Genomic DNA, 19,963 nt, shown 5'->3' with positions numbered 1-19,963 from the left:
ACTATAATAAGTCCCAGCAGTGAAGGGGTGCACTATAATAAGTCCTGGCAGGGAAGGGGTGCACTCTAATAAGTCCTGGCAGGGAAGGGGTGCACTATAATAATCTCATGTATCATTTTCCTGGGATTCCTAAAGGAAGCAGCTTATTCCCAGAACAAAGAGGGGATTGGCAGCCCAGCTGTTCTACAGGGGGAGAGGGGAGAAAAGGCTTCCTGCCCCTTTAAAGAGCAGCTCATCTGTGTGGCTTGCAGGCTGGAAAGTCTTCCTGGCTGTGTGCAGCAGGCGGCATGCTGACTGATCTCACTAACAGGGGCTTCTGTGTAAGCTGAGGCTAAACAAACACAGATGGGGAGCTCAGTGTGCACTCACCAAATATGCTGCCAATGCAGCAGGGACATCAAATGACACTGTGACTGGCCAGCACACAGCACAGGAGCCCTCCTCATCCTCATCATCACTGCTCCCCAACTATGAGGAACCTCCAGATCCTGCAAGACCCCCAGTGGAAGAGTCACTGCCTCAAGGATATCAAGAGGCTCAAGAGGAAGAACAGGGAGCTCCTCAAGCAGGTCAATGGCTACCAAACTTTTCAAGTAGACTTGGGTGGTCACCATCATGTGAAGGGGGACTCTGCAGCAAGGCAGGAGAAGTCTACTCCTTCTATGATGGACAGCAGGGTGGAGGAGGAGGAGGATGCCTTGGACTTGAGTGGGGTGCTTGCAGGGAAAAAGGGGTTAATGCCTTCTGCCACTGCTGCTCCTTCTTCTCCTGTAGAGGTTGGAGAGCAAAGGGTGCAGTCCAGGGTGGTGGTGTGTCACAGACCCCCAGAGACCTCCTACTTGTCAGTGACTTACAACAATGACAGTCCAGAGCCCTGTGCATCCCCTAGGAAGAGGCTGGGGGAGACCGCAGAGATCAAAGCCATCCAGCAGACCAGGAGGCTGCTGGCCAATGCCAGGGAGAGGACCAGGGTGCACACCATCAGCGCCGCCTTCGAGGCGCTCAGGAAGCAGGTATGGACCCCCCCTAATGAGACCCCCTTGTCATATGTGTGAAGCCATGTACGGTGAGCAATCCGCCTGTACTGTCATGTATTCTGCATTCTTACTATCGCAATGACCTCATCATGTGTCTCTTTGGCCACAGAGCTTGCAATCTATTGCGCACTTAAGTGCATAAAGCCGCGTTGCTGGAGTCCACGCTATACCGCGTTTGCACGTCAAGTTTACTATAGTGCTGCAATACTTTTACTAGTCCGCAGAGCTTACACTCTAAGGTATATTCACATGCGAATTCTGTCCGTAAAATTCTGTCTGACTTTGCTTGTGATTTTTGTGAGCTTTTGTGTTTTTTCCGCACAATTTTCATTTTTTTTTGCGCGTTTTTACGCACGTTTAAAAAAAATATAAAAAACCGCTTCCTAATTCCCTTTTTAAAAAAAATTTATGATCGCCATTGTTACGTGCTTTTAAAACGGATCGCACTCGCATCATGCCAGCGCAATCCGTTTTTCTTTTTTAACTCACATATAGACTTGAATAGGCTATTTTCGTACAAAAATCACGCCAAAATAACACATGCTGCGACTTTTTTTTTTTAAATCTAACTGTTCGCCCAATGAGAGTAGCCCATGTGACTACAGCCATTCATGGGGACCGTTCAATGTCAATGCGATTTTTGGGCCAAAAATGAGATGAAAAAACGGATTGCGTTAATCTACCGTAAAAGTAAATTCACACGAACAATTTTTCTGTCCGATTTTTTTTTTTTTTTTTTAAAGGACTGAAACAAAAGCCGCCAGTGTGAGTGCGACTAGCCCGCAGAGCTTACAATCCACCCCCGAGTAGGGCTAATGAATGGTGGCTGACACCTGGTATAGACACAAGGATTTAACCCTTAAGATCTTGGACTGTCACTCCCTACGTGTAGACAACACTACGGAGATCGGATACAGTCACACAGCCCGAGAGGTCAGCTGTCAAAATGTGACCAATGGTCGCTGGGAAACAAAAAAAAGTGGCACCGACTCTGAAAGTTTGTTTCCTGCCTGTCTGAACTTGACTGACTTAGCCGGCGACACCAGATGTCCGTGTCACCGCTTCCCCCAGCAGAAGGTAAAGGCATTCACACTGCGACTGCCATCCCATGTTGTATCTCCTTAGGGCTGACCCACACAGCGGATGCCCCCCACGTATCAGAGCTTCTCCCAATGTACGGTTTTGCATGTGTAAAATATTCGCACGCCATACGAAGAGAATAGAACCCATTTAGTTTCTTTCACTGGTACAATTTTTTGCGTACATCTCATTCACGTGCAAAAAAATAATAAAACCTTCTCTATTTTTCTGCGTATTTGCTCAGCTAAGATCCCCTGGAAGTCTATGGGAGGTGCGCAAATGCGCAATTCTGTGAAAACTCGTTCACATCTGGACCCAGGCTAACAAGCTTTTTATATCAGGGCAGGGGGTCGCCGCACCCATATGAATAGGCCCTGCGAGCGCAAAAACGTACAATACTTTGTACAGACAAGCACGCGAATCAACCTCAATAAATCGCGCTGATGCAAGCGTGTTTGTGCGTCCGCTTGTTTGAAGCTGCCCTTACTTGTGCGTCTTTCATTCGTAGTGCTAAAAACCCGTTTATTTCTATTGGGCCACTCCCACCTGCGGATTACATGCGTGAAAAAAACGCAGTCCTATTTTAGTGCGTATTACGCATCAGTATAGTCAGTAGGGGCGTAGAGTACACGCGTAACAGGCAGGACACGTACGCCCGTGTGAGTGCGCCCTCAGAGCACCTGGAAGGTGCGCGCAGACTTATCCCTACGGCGGTGGCGCTGTAAAGACATTGTTCCGTCTTCCCAAGACAAGGCTAAGGGCGGCTTCCCACGAGCAGGTGCGCAAAACTTGCGTGCAAAGTTTTTGCGCTGTCAACATTGCGATATCGCACGGTTATCTGCCCATTTTGCTGTACTTTTCACGCTGACCGGACACGCAATGTTTTTTTCAGCCAGTGTCTACGCGTAGCGTGTGCTGCTCTATTGAATATTATGGGCGAGCCGTGTGTCGTCCGTTAGCTATTTTTTCACGCCCAATACACGGACAAAAAAACCGCTAGTGTGTCGCAGGCTTTAGGGGTCATGTGCCCTGCGTGTTACATGCGTAATACGCGATGCTAAAAGCCCATTTATTTCTATTGGGCACTCACATCTGCTCTTTTTTTTCATGCGCGTATTACATAATCTGACGGAACTCGCAGTGAAATCCGCTCGTGTACGTACGGCCTCGTGTCTGCGTATTGATCCGGCAGGCCTGCGCGCCACTCCTGGACTTTCAGGACAAGCCCACACTGGTTGGTGAGTGGATGTCGTATGGGGTGACCGGTAATAACACGTACTAGTAAATAATCGCACAGCGGCAAGGAGGGGGTGCAGGTCACCGCTTATCTGTCACTGCGGCGCTGGCTTGGTCCTGGCGCTGTACGTATGGAGCAGACGCTGACAGCCTGATGGTGAGCAGATGGTGCGTAGCGATGACTGCGGCCGCTGACAGCCAGAATATGCCATGATTTCTAGTTCCAGCAGGCGACTCGCCGATTAATTACCTTTGCCGAGTCGCGAATCCGTTCCGCTCGTGCCGCTGACCCTCCCTGCGCTACAGGTGATCCATTGATAGGAATGAGTTTCTAGTGTTTTCAGTGGAAGTCTCCATCTCTAGTAATCCATATAAAAGATTCGCCGTTCTGATTCGCTCTTCTAAACCGTAAAGCATTAATTACCTGTGGTTTACAGCGTCCGCTTTTCTCGCACTCAGGAATTGCGCGTGCCCATGAGAAGCAATGGGTTCTATTCATTGTGTTTGGGTTTAATTTTTCATGCACGCAGAAATGTGCGCAAACATGTTCGTCTGTTTAAGAACTGCAGGAGTTTCTTGTGCGTGCGTGCGCAAATACTGTGCGCATTTGTGCAGGCAGCGCTCGGTGACAGGGGCCGGAGTATCACCCCCACCCTGATTTAAATGGCTATTGAGGCTTAAACAGACGGGCGCATGCGCTAGTACGCTCGCCTTGATGGAACATAAACTATTTTGGAGGTTTTTTTGACTATTCAAATTCCACACTTTTGCGCGGTTTGAAAAAAAGAAAAGCGTGAAGATAAATCCTTCCTCATCTTTCCCACGTGTAGTGATAATGCGCGAGAATCCCGCTAGTGAAATCGAAACCATTGAAATCAAAGGAAGCCATGATTTTCACGGACGCAAAATGGGACAAAATCACGGTCATCTGAAGAAGCCCTAAGCCAAATTAGGTGGCAGTGTTTGTGGGTATGCGCAGCATTTTGCACATACTCGCACGTACATTTGCGCTACTCAGACTCCTACGGGGGGTGCGCGAATGTGCACAAAAATACAGCATGTCGTGTTTTTTTTTTTTTTTGCGCAAGCTAAATGCGCACGCCAAAGAGAATACCTGTCTGAAGCCGCCCTCTGGCCCACAGCACACTAGTGTATTGGGCGCCGTTTGCTGCCCGAGGCCCTGTTATTGGGCTAGGAGAATGCGCGCACTGATGTTTTTTCACGCAAGCCGGAGCTCTGCGTGAAAACACTCATTGCATGTCCTGTCCTTGTCACGCATGATGAACAGGACATACCAATACATGTCAGGACTTATTCAGATAACCGTATGCGCGAATACACTCGCCGCAGCGCAACCTATTTGTGCATGAAGAAGATTGGATGAGGTAGATTTGCGCGCACATAATACTTTTTGCGCAAGCAGGGGCAGTTCGCACACGACACGCCGCTCCATTGATTAAAAGACTAGCAAAATGTGTTCTTTTTACAGTTTTGCGCAGTATTTCGAGCATCCGCTTGTGTATTCGCGCACCTCCCATAGTCTTCTATGGGGCTCTTGGTGCGAAAATACACAGGAAAGTGGAGCAGGTCCTCCTTCTTCCTGTGTGCATAAAATGCTTGCGCAAAACACGCTCATAAGAACGAGCCCATTCAAACCAATGAGGTTTTTTTTCTCTGTGTTTTGCATTCGCAAATCTTGCGCATGAAAATAATGGCGCAAAATCGGTGTGAAGAAGCCCTTAATGCGTGAGTGTCACTGAAGTGCAATCCGTTTTTAATGCACATAGAAATAACAACTGATGTTCTTTAAAACTCCCCTAGAAGTCAATGCCACACAAGCATCCCGTTTTTTTTTGTAACGCACCTCTTGGCTTCAAAAGCCGATTCTGCTCTGAGAATCGTACCAGAATAGGACATACTGTGATTATTTCACTCGGACCACTGAACACACACATTGACTTTTATGGGTCCGGGGTCTGTCAATTTCAGACTCAGACAGAACTTACATGCTAAAATCGCCTGTGTGAATGCGCCCTACAGGGGGATTGTGGGGAGGGGGATGGGAGTGGGGGATTAGCGGCTGCACTACATTTTCCTATAGGGTCTACCTGATGGCAAATGCCCCTTTAAGACCCCAAAACACTTCATTCAGAAGTTGTCAAGGATGTTCCAACTCAGTAGTTGCTGCTGTGCCTCGGCCCGCTGGCACACGGGGAGCTGCCAGGTTGTGTTTTGATGAAGTATTGGTACAATTTGTTCTCAGAACGCCGTGTGCTTCAATATTTACTTTTTAGGTAGAATGTGAAAACAATTTCATGTGCTGAGAAGTCATCAGAAGTCATCACTATATTAGGTATCACCATATGATTGATGTATCACTATACGACATATGACGGATCACTATATGACGGATCACTATATGACGGATCACTATACGACGGATCACTATACGACATATCACTATACGACATATCACTATACGACATATCACTATACGGCGGATCACTATACGGCGGATCACTATACGGCGGATCACTATACGGCGGATCACTATACGGCGGATCACTATACGGCGGATCACTATACGGCGGATCACTATACGACGGATCACTATACGACGGATCACTATATTACATATCACTATACGACGGATCACTATACGACGGATCACTATATGACGGATCACTATATGACGGATCCATTGTATAGTGATACGTAATATAGTGGCACATCATATATAGTGATACGTAATATACCACATGGCTACAATGTTCCACTTATATTATGACAGATATCCTTCCTCTCTTCTTAGGGCTCATTCACATCAGTGTTTATGCAATCAGGATAGAAGAAAAATACTTCAGCGCTCCGTTAAGCTGTGTCAATAAAATATCAGGATCTTACTTGTTTGGGGGTGCCCGACCTCCTGGCACCCCTCACATCCAGAAAGGCAGAAATCCAGTAGAGAAAAGCGTGTTCTTTTGTAGGTCAAAATTTAATATTTAAAACAAGTTTACAATGCGACGCGTTTCGGCTTGTGCTAAGCCTTCCTCAAGCTTCCTCAAGCTTGGCTTAGCACAAGCCGAAACGCGTCGCATTGTAAACTTGTTTTAAATATTAAATTTTGACCTACAAAAGAACACGCTTTTCTCTACTGGATTTTTGCCTTTCTGGATGTGAGGGGAGCCAGGAGGTCGGGCACCCCCAAACAAGTAAGATCCTGATATTTTATTGACACAGCTTAACGGAGCGCTGAAGTATTTTTCTTCTATCCGGATTGCATATTCCTTTTCTCCTTAAACGTACATATTTGGAGTTATCTTCTGCTGCTCTCCCTTTGGGATGTCTCAAAACCGTTGACCTGTCAGCAACCAGAGGCTTACGTGGAATAACGAACTGACCGGTGCCTAAACCTTAGGACCGGTTCAGTTGCGGTGAGTCCCCTTACGTTCCAGTCCTTTCTTCTTTTCTATATACTCCACTGGAGCGCCGCTTCTGACCCATATTGTTTTATCACATTAGTGTTTGTGAGTTCCACCCTCCTGCTCCGTTCAGGGAGATGAAGAACGGCACCCCCTGACTGACCGCTCCGTCTTTGAAAGAACCAAATGGTGATTAACGGACCCCCATTGACTACGAGGGGTTCTGTTCGATTTCCATCCAGCAGCCTGGCTGTTACATCTGTGTGGCACACAAGCACCACGCTCAGCACGGACACAGGGTGAAATTCACAACCACTGCAGTTGACAATACCATGCACTGTAGAACAGTGCGCACCACGCTATGCTGAACAGTAGCACCACTCCAAGGAGAAGGAAGCCTGGGCCTAACCTAGCAGGGGAGTGAAGGGTCCCTGCCTAGAAGTGGAGTAATTGCCTCGATAGAGGCGGCCCCATGGTGTTCTTCCTGGGCCCTGATTGTCCCTATAGAGGCCCCTGAAACGACGAACCGAACAGCAAAGCAAAACAGAAATACGACTAAAAAGTAAACAGCAGCAACTTATCTGGACGTAGCAGTACACCCAACACAGAGGAACTCCAATCTCCACTACTCCTCTGTGGAGCTGAATAAGCAGCACTGAGAAAGGGAGGGGTGAGAATATAAAGCTACTGCACACCTGAGGACTGGCAGAACAATAAGAGAACCCCACCTGCAATCTTCTCCCAGGCATGACTAATCCAACATATATTCATGCAGCAAAGAGAGACAGCCCCCAGCAGTCTCTGCACATAGAGCATTATCCCTTGTCCTGCAGAACAAGGCGACAGGTCTTGGCCTGCATTGAGGCCACCATGCCACGATGCTGTCTGGGCCGACAAGCCATGACACTGGCATTGTGCCAGAATTTAGAAGACAAAATCAAGCAGCCTGCTGAGCTATTATATCGTTTTGTAGCAGAAATCAGTAACAGAGACTCTAAATGGAACCTCCAACGCTGATGTGAATGGGACCTTAGGCTAGAGTCACAAACAAATATGTGTCCTTCAACTTTTAGTTTGCCTATTACAGTCCTATATTAGGGCTGTCAACACTAAAGTGGTTTTTCTGTCACATATTATTGGTGACCTATTTTGAAGATAAGTCATCAATAGTTGATTGGCCAGGGCCGCCGCTCATTGTCTAACCCAAAGGATTGAAAGACACATTACATTCCAAAAAGCACGACAAAAACAATTAATGTACACAATTAATTTAATGCCTCATCCCACTTCTACCTATTATCAAGATATAGCATCAAAAGCTGGTCTGCACTGAAGTGAATAGGACTCAGTCTGTAGTACCAACCCAGGTCATTTGGCAATGTGAAGAGCTGCCTGGTTCCAGCAGCAAAACAGTTCGGGTACATTAAGGGCCCTTTTACACAGGACAACTGTAGGGAGCAGATGTGCCTGACGATGAGCATTGGATACCAAAGGTGCCTGCCATTTTGACAGCAGTACTAGTAATGCATGCTATGCTATTGCTGCAGCAGAACTGCTGTTGGAGGCTCCAGCGCAATTTTGAACAGAGCCATAATCCTCCAAGCCTCACAAATGGGTAGATGGAACAATGCCTCTGTGGCACCACCTATTAGAAGGCTCTGTAAATGTATTGTTCCATCTACTCATTTGCATACATTTCCCAGAGGAGCATGCATGGCCTTCTAAGTCTCTTCACACCTTTTCGATGCTCTCCCTAAGGAGAAACGATACCCTTCCTGACCCTCAAAGCTTTGTAACCTGTAGTCTGTATAGGCCAGAAAACTCAGGAGCCAGGCAACCGAGGCATCTGGAAATTTGTGCTGGGGTCTTACATTTTTTTATTGATCTCTATGGAAATTCTTAATGCCTGGAAAAAATGGAATTGGCTCCTGAAATGTGTAAGCGACCCACAAGGTCTACAACAGATTGTCCACTGCTTGTTCAAGCAGCAGTAAAACATAGATATTTGTAGACCGACAAGAAAATGCTTGCCCGTTATCAGGCAGGAATTATAATGGTTGGGATGAGCCTTTTGCCAGCGGTGTGCCATGGCACCCACATTACGCATATGTACGGGGCTTGGCTGCCTTGTCTGTCACCCATTACTAGCGGTTGTCAGTTCCTGGATTCATTCATTCTGTTTCTCGTATCATGATACATCATATAGTGATCCATTTCTGCGTCACAATGTTATCCCTATGGAGCTTGAATTCTTTCTTTAAAACCGCAAGATTAAATTCCGCAGCAGAATTACGGACGTCTTGCGGAATTATTGTTGCAGATTTCTAACATACAGGAGATATAATTCCACAATTAAAGTCTGCAAAATAGTTATAGTTAAAAACGCAACAAAATCTGCACTGATTGACCAAATCCGCATCTGCGCTGCGTCCCCCGTCCCGCGTAAAAGGTCCCCCCATCCTAATCAATAGCAGAGACAAAAAAATTATGTTCCTGAATGTTTTTGAATAGCAGATTTGTCATTCTCTGGGAACGTTGCTCTGCAGAGTCGCTTGGCGTTTAGGCCCATTGTTCTGTCTGTTAGCACAGGAACTCATTTTGGGATAAATAGAAGATTAGACTAAACAATGAGCTGATTTGTCATCTGGAACCTGTTACTGACCCCGCAGCTCCCCATCCCTTATTATTTATTATAGGCCTATACGGTATCTCAATTCAATATAGGTCCTATATCGGTATATGGGAATTTTATGGGTGTCGCTTACCTCCAAGACATGAATATTCCAGGTATAGGACGCCTAGGTGACACATTCTCATTAAAGGACTTACACAAGTTTGACCAAACCCTTATCATATGTCCTTTTAGGCCACATTGCCCTAATGGAGGGTTGGGTGGAAAAGGTGTCTCTACTTGAAGAGTGGCTAACCCGAAGCTTGTGTCTAGATATGGTAGATTTACTCTACATGGGACAACTATCGTAGGGGATGTGAGGTTCTTTGGCGGGCGTGTATATTTAAAATTTTGACCCCTCCCCACTGCATGCTCATTGGTTGCCGAGTCTACTGAATGCATATAAATACATGTGAGCGGTCTTCGAGTGAACACTCGTTGCTGCCGTCTCTCACTGCGTTGACTGAACAGATGTGCTGCAGCCTTTCGTTCTACTTGCCTGCAAGGACTTTGGTCTTTTTTTTGTTTGAACCTATTTATACATGTGTCCTTTTTCACAAACCTCTGAAAACAGATGAACCAAGACATATCCTTGTGGGCGAAAACAATGAGAGGCCAAGTTAAACTTTTACACCCAGGCCCATGAGTCTTTAGCTACGCCCTTGATCCTTATGATAGATCAATGAGTTTGGTCACCCATGACCCCCGCTGATTAGCTGTTTGTCAAAGCCAACAAGCTCATGCACTGTGCCGACTTCTGCAGGAAGCAGATAGCTCCACTCTTACTGTAGTGGTCAGACTTGGTATTGCAGATCAAGCTCCTATTGAAATTAATGGAAACTTGGCCTGCAGTTCCAAGTCTGGCTACTACAGCAAGAATGGAGCTGTACACTTCTTGAAGAAATCAACTTAGTGCACTATCCTGTCAAATGGATCATTGATAGGGCTGCTGAGCATCTAACCCCCACTGACCTACTATTGATGACCTGTCCTTAGGATAGGCCATCAATAGTTTATACCTTAATTTACCGAGCTTAATTTCTCATCCATTCAAACAGGTGTATCGGTGGAAAAATACGCTGCAGCTGTGGCAATCCTTCGGTCGGCAGAAATCCTCAGTATGACTTCTAATGCTTAAATAGAGGCAGCTTTCTTCTTTCCCGAGCGCCTGATGCAGCTAAACTCCCTCCCCCTCCCTTAGGAGTCTATGGGAGCTTCCACCGTTTTTCTGCAAAAGATAGGTCAAGACCTATCTTTTCACACAGTGTGCATCTCTAACAATGTTCTAGATTTGACGGCATGATTTTTTTACTCGTCCGAAAATCGCTAATGAATGCATTGGAATCCAATTCTTCACATGGGCACGATTTTCGGCCAGCGTATTTACGCAGCTAAATAGCTGCTTAAAAACGCTCATGTGAATGAGGCTTAAGTTCCAGCTTATGGTTATTTGATAGCATTGAAAGTCTGGCAGTGTGGCTGTTTAATGCTGGAACAAAGTATAAACTCCAGAGAATAAGAGAACAACATTAAAGGGGTCATGTGAGAGGCGAACAGCAGCAGCAGGAGGTAGTCACTTATTTCAGATCTTACATACCTAAGCTCATTTCCAAGATCCAGCGCAATACTGAAATCCCATCTCAGGCCGTTCTGCGGAGCGCTGGCTGCACATTCTGTTTGGATGGGGAATCTATTCTGCATCCAAGAAGGTTTTCTCTTTGTTTTGTTTCAGCGAACTTCTCCCAAAGTGATTCCAGACTGGTAGCCAAAATGTATTCCTGGTAAAGTTTCTATATTCATTGTTCATTTTCCAAATGCTTCAGCAAGTTCGGATCTTAGAGGGATAAATCTGTTTCTGAGGGTAACTTTGAGCTCAAGGTGCCCATATAACTTCAATAGTTTCTGGCCGAAAGCTCATTTGGCCTCCGGCTATTTTTTTTTTCCAACTCTCCCGTACACGTGCATGCTCACCTCCGCCACCAGACACCTCTGATGATGGCTTATCTGAACATGCCTGACCCTTCTTTCCTCCAATATCATCTGCTGCGGAAAAGTTGTGACACTTTCATAAACTTTTGGATGGTTGACTGGTCCCTTTGAAATTGGTGGATCTGCTTCATTCGGCAACCAACTGGGCGCACGAGCGCATTGGACCTAAGAGTAGCAGATCAGCGGGGTTCCCCAGTAATGAACGCTTGCCGGTCTACTATTGATAACTGATCATGAGGATAGGCCATTTTACAATTGGACAACCCTTTAAGGCCAATTCACATGGGCCATTTTACCCCCCGATACTACTAGGAGATCACGTTCAGGATATTAGAAATAGCTTTGTATTTAAGCAATCATCAGCCAAAAATCCATTAAAGGGAATCTAACACTAGAATATCAAAAACTAGCAGGCGCCATGCCATGGGTCCATGGCACGCAGCATAAACATACCTGTGTAAAAAGGAAAAGCTCCATAATAACTTAAAGAACTTATTTTTATGCCTTGGCGCCCTGTATACAAAATGTCCCACCTTGGGTCACAGAGACGACCGCCTGAGCCCCAATTGATAGGGTCCTGCCTATGAGCTAGGCTGAAAGTAGGTGACCCATGGAGTTCGAAGATGTAAGTTTTACACTTACCTTTTCCATCGTTCCCCCCGATGTGAGCTGTGAAAGCCGCTGCTGAATGCATTGAGCAGCGCTTCTAAGTAGTCTGCCCATTCTAATTTTACAATGGACGGACTACTTGGCAACGTCACTCAATGCATTCAGTGGCAACGCTCACACCAAGGGAACGACGGGGGAGGTAAGTATTAAACTTACATCCTCGAACTCCACGGGTCACCTACAGTCAGCGCAGAAGCTTAGCTCATAGGGATAAAAGTAGGTGCCAGACTCCCTTTAATGGTGCCATTAACAAGACTCTTCCTATTGGGCAGATCGTTCTGATATTCGGACCCTGTAAAATCAACTGACCCCCAACAGAAGAGAACAGTCAACTGCAGCAACATCAAACACAATATCTGTGTGTAATAAACCCCTGAAACCTCCAGCAGACCCCGGCGGCGCTCATGTAGAACAGGGTTAAAAAAAACACAACTTGTGAAAAGGTGAATAAGTTATGGGATTTAACAAGTATGAATGCTGCTCCCGAGGGGATAATGGGGCCTTCTCTCTAACAGAGGAGGGTGGGGGAATAAAGAAAAGACATGCTCCTATTTATAATAAAGAAAAAATACTTTTGAGAAGCCAATGACGTAATGAAGCCAGAAGTGGACATTTATATGAACCTTCTGGAAGACGTTTTTGGCGTCTTACGCGGCAGAAACAGAGACAGTTCAGTTACACAGAACGTTCCAATAGACTCATCTAGAGCGGGCCAGCTACCTCCCCGGTGGGACTTTAAAATACTTCAACTCCCAGAATAAAAATAAACTGAATGAATTAGAAGATATGGGAGTTCAGCAGCTTATTATGGAACAAAGTTGACTCAGCTCTATGCAAGATATCCCCTGGCCCGCCTTATAAAAAAGCCGCGTTGTTGCCGTCTGCTTAGAAAAAAACAGATGTAGTTTTATTCTTCTTGCTTTTTGCAAAAAAGAAAAAAGAAATTCCACACAATCAATGTTATTTTTTTTGCATCACTTAGGACAACCGCAGAAAAGTAAAAGTTCCAGCGGAATCTACCAAAAAGATATTTATTCTAAAAGCTAGTATGTAAAGGGGGTATTCCTACAACAAAACACAGATGGAGGGGGTCTGAGAGTCCAGAATTAAAGGGGTTGTACTAAAGATGACTGTTATTGCCTGTCCACAGGATCGGTTAAAAAAAAGTCTGATCAGTGCAGGTCTTACCACTGAGACCCACACCTCACAGTGACTGAATGGAGCAGTCAAGCATGCATGATGATCTTCCATGCATCTTCAATGGGACTGCCGGTGATAGCCGAGCGCTTGTACTCTGCTATTTCCATCACCCCAATGAAAGGAATATAGCTCAGGCATGGCTCCATTCAATCTCCACAAGTGCAGCCCCTATTCTCAGATCACTGGCTGTCTCAGATCCCCATCGATCAGACTTTCATCACTTGTCCAATGGATGGTTGATAAACGTAGATTTTTGGAATAACCCTTTTTAAGATGCATTGATTTAAATGGAGAGATAACTGCAATCAAGAGCAGTTGTAAGTATCTTAAGCCCCCGGGCAGGGTTAGACTGGCCCACCAGAGGATCTGATAGGTCCGGGTTCTGGTACAGCATTAGGCTCCGAAGCTCCAGTGAGCAACAAAAGACATGACCATACACACACAGCCACATACCTCTCAACCGTGCTGTTTCTGTAGGACAGTCCCACAAACCAGACCACAAAGGAGTCGGGACTAATGCAAATTATGCATCCCAGTTAAGTTTTGTGGACGTTCCTGGATGGATCAGGGCTTGAAAGTGCAAATCTGCAAATGCTGAGAGGTATCTTTCACTGAGGGTCGTGGGTCTCCGACCTCCACCTGCTAACTCTGACGTTGTGCAGGTGAACCCTCTCGGTGCTACAGACTAATTGGGGGGCATCATCTGCATGTAGGTTACACTATCTAACACATCCTTTCCACCTATCAGAACTACGGGGGTCATTTTGCTTGTTGCTGTTGGGAACAGTCATCAAACTAGTTGACAGACACTGACAGACACTAACAGCCTAGCCGAGGTCCTATAATATACTTGGGGCTTGGTTCTGGTGCTGTATTTATGTTATATTTGGTTCTGATGCTGTATCTATGTACTGAGCTTGGTTCTGGTGTAGTAGTACTATGAGCTTGGTTCTGGAATTGTATCTATGTACAGAGCTTGGTTATGGTACAGTATTTGTTATGAGTTTGGCTTTGATGCTGTATCTTTGTACTGAGCTTGGTTCTCGTGCAGTATTGGTTATGAGTTTGGTGCTGTAATTACGTTATAAGCTTGGTTCTGGTGCAGTATTTGTGAGTTTGTTTCTGGTGTTGTGTGTGTATATATGTTATGAGTTTGGATCTGATGCTGTATCTATTTACTGAGCATGGTTCTGGTGTAGTATTTTTATGAGCTTGGTTGTCATGCTGTATTTTTTGAGTTTGCTTCAAATGCTGTATTTATGTTATGAGTTTGGCTTTGATGCTGTATCTATTTGCTGAGCTTGGTTCTGGTGCTGTATTTATGATATGAGCTTGGTACTGGTACATTTATTTACTGAGCTGTTCTGATGTGGATATGCTGTTATCTTGTTACTTTCTTACAGAATACAGGCAGACCGCCTATCATACAATATATAGTATTTTTCTTATGACATGTGGAGCGCTCGCAAAAAATTCCGCACAGGATGCCATCTCACCTAAAGCTAAAACTGCAAGCCGGCTTTGAATGTTTGCGGCCTCCACTGCATCCATCACCTCCTCCGAGCCTAAAATATAGAGGACACGGCACACAGGACACCCAGCCCCCTCACTGATCTAACATATAGCCCCTATTGTTAGGCAGGTGGTACAGGTCTAGGGCACTACTGTATAAGGGGGTCTGTCTATGATGGTGGTACAATGCAAATCTGTCTTATCTTCTGTGGCATGTAGGGTACCAATTTTGGTCTTGCAAATGCTGGCAGATGGACATTTCCATTATTCCCCCCATCTATGAGCATTGCAGTATGTCTTACTTGATTACCTTAGGAATATTCTTCCTTCTCTACCTCTGCTGAACTGTGATTAAGAGTTGTTAGTGGTGATAATGGAGATGTAATTTGCTGTGGCGCCAAAGAGAACTTCCTCCGGTAATGTTACACCTATCATTTGTTAACGACTGTCTGTTCCGAGTGATGGGATACTTTGTATGTTTGGAGGCATCTAGGTAATAAGGGTCCTAAAATGAGAGAGGAAAGAGGTTGTTGTCATGGCGTGATAACAGCCCCTCTCCGTATTGAGGGTCTTCTTTTGAATGGAGGACCATCATGGGTAATATAATGCTATTACACCTCTTCTGTCTTTCTACCCAACTTGGTCCTGTTCGTAAAATGATTGATCCAGGTAGCAGGAATATACAAGGGAATTCCTCTAGATGTGAAAAAAGCTTGAATGTAACAAGCGTTCCTTCATGTGTGCCAAGTACAAGGTCATTAAAGTGTTACATGGAAGTCAACTTTTATTTAATGCATAAAAAGAACAATATAAAGAAGTGTTGGTGTTGGCCTAGACATGAAGCGCTTATTTCCATCCAGTCGTTAGTTTTATAGTTTATTACAACATGGAAGACGGATAATTGCACCCAATATCAGACCAGACAAAGCCGCCACTTGTATCCACTTTTTTGACTGCAAAAAAAAAAGTAGTCTGTATTCAGGGTACATCTGAAAGTCTCCTCATACACATTAGATTGCTGTTGATGGATCTCAATAATGATCTAACATGTAGGAACGCAGGGGTATAACTTTAGTGAGTGGCAAGGTAGCATTTGCACCTGGATGCTGGAGCCCAAAGACCCCTATTCCACCATTATTGTACGCTGACCGATCGATGCATTAGGAACACCTGCTCAATAACAGGGGGATTGTGTACATTTTTGGGTGATCACAACTTTCAGACATCGGGGAACAGATTCCACAAGGTGGCCAACATCCTCCATACTCAACTTGACCCATGCCAATGGCAGCAGCTCCGTCAGTCGGTGCACATTTTGCGGATAAGTGGGAGTAAATTTCACAGTCCTTTCCAGCATATCCCACACATGTTCAATAGGGTTACAGTCCAGTGAGTTTGGGGACCAAGGCAGGGTGAAGAATTCATTGTCGTGTTTCTCCAACTACTAGCTAGAGATCCAAGCTCGATGACACAGAGCATTTTCCTGTTGGAAGATGACATTGTGGTCGTGCTTAACTACCTACTCAAGCCAGAAGGGCTCAACTTCCCATCTGTAGTAAAAGAGAAGAGCAGTTTGACAGTTGGGCCATTGTGCCCCTGTTTGCTTATGGGATTTGAAGCTCTTGCTATCCTTGCCTGCTTGACTTTGCCCATGGTGAATGCAGGTGGCCAGCCTGAGCTGATTCTCTGCCCCTCTATGTTGCACATACCATTGGTATAGACGTTTTCTAGTTTTTGACGAAGACGGATAAACCTCTAACATTGGTGGCAGTGAAGAGACTCATTGTATATTTAAAAAAAAAAAATCACCTCCCGCCGTGTGCTGTTTCCCCGCCGCCACTCACCGCTGCTCTGGCCTTCTTTTTACCCATGCAGGCAATAGGAGGCTGGGCAGGGACATCATCATTGACATCCCGTAAACCTTGCTTGGGGCTTCTACATTATGTGTTGTCGCTTGTCAGATGCTTTGGCAGCGGACTGTTGAAGCAGTGGTCCGATGCCACGGTGAGTATATTGATTTCATATAGTTTTTGGCACAGGGGATCCTATAACTATATAAAATCAATAAATCAAAAAAATCCCTTAAAGTTCTTGTTTCTTTAAAAAGGAATGGGCTTTCCGGGACGCGTGTTGTGGGGCAGGAAGCTGGTGCCATCTTCGGGGGATGAGGAAGCTGTTGTAGCTGGTAGCCAGCCATGCTTCTCCACTGCTCTTAAGTGGTATTGTTGGGAGTCCAGATGATGCCGAATTGTTAAGGACATTCTGGTGGCTAATTGAACAAGCTTCGCACCAGGTGGAGTACACAGATCGAAGAACCTGTAAACTTGAATTGAGATCTGCTGGCTTTCTGTTTGCTAAGCGTTCCTGGGTGAGTTCACCCCTCGCTCTCTTATTATGTTTTAGAGACTGTAGAAACGCCATCAGAGACTCCTAAAACTGCTCACAGTTTTTATACTAATTTTTGTTTTATTGTAATATTCTGTTAAAAATGCTACAGTATCATGGTGAACGGAACTGGTAAAATCTAAATAAATCTTCCTTGATGAAAGCAAATAATGTGGTCTTAGTGTCATAAGAAAAGAGTCGTAAGAGCAAGAAGCATGCCTATGCAAGCTAGCACCGAGGTCTGGACCCTGCTGGGTCACAACATATTATTATAACCTATCTACCCTCTCCTCCAACTAACCCATCATTGCCTACTGCGTGGCATTCACAGACCAGCATGCACACCCAACCTTCTTGACACAAGCCTACCCCAGCCCTTCATGGGTAATCTAAGGCACCTTCCCCTACTAAAAGGTGCCGGAGCAATATATTCCTAGTGTTCCAGTGAAGATGCTTCTTTATGTTGCTTATTTCCCTGTTTGACCCTTTGCCTGGATGCCCAGCTTTCCTGACCACTGCCTATCCTGGCCTCAACTGTTTACCCTATTACACGACCTCTACCTGTCCTCACATCTGAATGTTATCTGGCTCCATCTTAGCCTGATCCCTCAGTATCACTCTCCGTTACCTTTTCGACCCACTTGTATCAGTTGTCACTTTACTACTCCTTAGGTAACATCCAAGATGTTCCCTGGATGGGCAACCAGATCCCTGTAAAAAAGAGTTAAAGAGTGAAGACTATTGACCTCCTGTAGCTGTCCTCGAGATTAGCCCAAAGCAAAATCAGTCAGTGACAGAGGGTCCGCGCCCACGGTTTTAGCTTACCACGCGTTTCTGCAAAATATAACACTAATGAGTGCCGAACAATCCCAAGTTTCTTAATGGTGAAAGATTTCCTCAAGTAGTGAAATATTGTTACATCTCAAAGCGGGCGGTTTGATAAATAAGCAGAGCCGTCTCTTCTTTCAAGTACTAATCAGTAAATCAAGTCAAATATGTCTGCCTGCTGTTTTGTCTCTTTTTCTAGACAGTGGTGGTCTTAATTACAATAACACCCCCAACCCACCAGATGAGCTACAATATGATTGATCTATATACATCCTACAAGTGTGCACTGTTTATCTTCTTCTTTCATTCCCAAAGTGCATGTAATTTCATCAGGCTGCCATAAGTAGGAAGCCGTAGATCAGCCCAAGTGTTGAGAAGAAGCCGTTTCTCCTTACAGCAGACCCCAAGTGTTAGAAATTCCTGTGGCTGGATACAAGATAATGAGTGGGAAGAGTTTTTCAGCTGATGGAAATGTGTCTTGATAAATGGAGCAGATGGAGCCAGGCTGGAGATACGTAGAGCGCTTGATCTATAGACTCTGTGTGTTACTAATAAGTAAGTGCTGTGGTGTGACCTGACACTTATGTCCATTTAAAGTTGTCAGCATATATCGGGTGGCAGCTGAACTGAAGAGCTGTATGAAATGTGTGTAAAGACATTTCCATGAAGTTCAAAAAATTTTCCTGATGTCTCAGATGTGTTACAACCTACTCTATAATTTATCCTTGATAATACATAAAATATATTCGGTGCACATTGTGAATTGTTTTCCCTATGGCCTGCTTCATTGGCAACCTGGAGAGATGGCTTAGCGTTTTGGCAACCTGACTTGGTGTCCTAGGTCATTGGTGACCAGAATTGTTCTCCTAGAGCTTTAGCTATGTGAATTGGTGCCTTCCATCATTGATACATGGAGTTGGTGGCCTAGCTCATTGGAAACATAGACAGATGGCTTTTATCTTTGGCAAAGTAAATTGTTGGTGTAGGTTATTGACAATCCGAATTGATGACCAATAGCTTTGGCAATCTGAATTGGTGACCTACATTGTCGATAGACAAACTTGGTGGCCTCGATCATTATAGACCTAGACAGATGACGTTGATCTTAGGCAAACTCAATTGTTTGCATAGGTCTTTGGTGACCAAGACTTTTAGCCATCTGAATTTGTGGACTTGAAGGTGGCTCTCAAGGCTCACCCGACTCAAAGTATCTCTTTTAGGACAGCATTAACACAGTGAGAGTGCCTCAGGTTGAGAACCTAGGCACTAGATGATTGGCGACCTAGGTTGATCTTTAAATAGAGGACTAGATCATTGATGAAAATTTGTGTCTGTAGCGCTGACCTGAATAGTGTTTTCTTGATTATTGGATATTTTTAGTTAATACTCACTTGGGTAATAGAAATCTTCTAATTCCATGTCCTTCGACTGTTTAAACTCTGGTACATTATGGCACTGATCCAACTTTGCATTTGTTCTTCATTGGGTATTTTAGAAGTCTTATATGGTACTCTACCATGTAAGGGTGCATTCAGATTTACATCGGATTTTCTGTGTAGACTCTTCGCATGAAAAATCAGCAGCATTTACCTCTGCAGCAAAGTGGCTGAGATCTTAAACATTTCATGCCTATGCTGCAGAAAAAATCCACTCCAGAAATTGACCTGCGGAGCAGATTTTAAAGTGGATTTTGGGCTGCGGATCTGCTGCAAAGTATGTGCTGCAGATACTCCTCAGCAAATTCCGCCCCTTGTGGACATACCCTAAGGGTTACCAATTTATCATGTGTCCATAGTCATGTGGAGGGCTTAGCTATGCAAATTAGATGGTTAAAATTATAAATTTTACTCCATGTATTTCACAAAACGGTTCAACCTACATTGGACTTTAACTTATTTTGAACCCTGAGGCCGGCATCACACGAATGTATATAA

The 19,963-nt window shown here is 44.9% G+C and overlaps 1 protein-coding gene across 1 annotated transcript in view; it reads left to right on the top strand.

Annotated features, from left to right (window-relative positions):
• Positions 1 to 231: 231 nt before the first annotated feature.
• Positions 232 to 19,963, top strand: part of ATOH8 (atonal bHLH transcription factor 8) — a 45,123-nt gene continuing 25,391 nt past the window's right edge. The window contains exon 1 of the mRNA XM_066572996.1: positions 232 to 1,013. Within this exon, the coding sequence (XP_066429093.1) occupies positions 471 to 1,013 (543 nt within the window). The 5' untranslated portion in view covers positions 232 to 470. The remainder of the gene's footprint in view (positions 1,014 to 19,963) is intronic.

This window comes from Eleutherodactylus coqui, chromosome 7 (assembly GCF_035609145.1).
Source record: "Eleutherodactylus coqui strain aEleCoq1 chromosome 7, aEleCoq1.hap1, whole genome shotgun sequence".
In the NCBI taxonomy this organism is placed as follows: Eukaryota; Metazoa; Chordata; class Amphibia; order Anura; family Eleutherodactylidae; genus Eleutherodactylus; species Eleutherodactylus coqui.
Note: the sequence above shows the minus strand (reverse complement) of the source record. Positions and strands in the feature narration are given on the sequence as shown.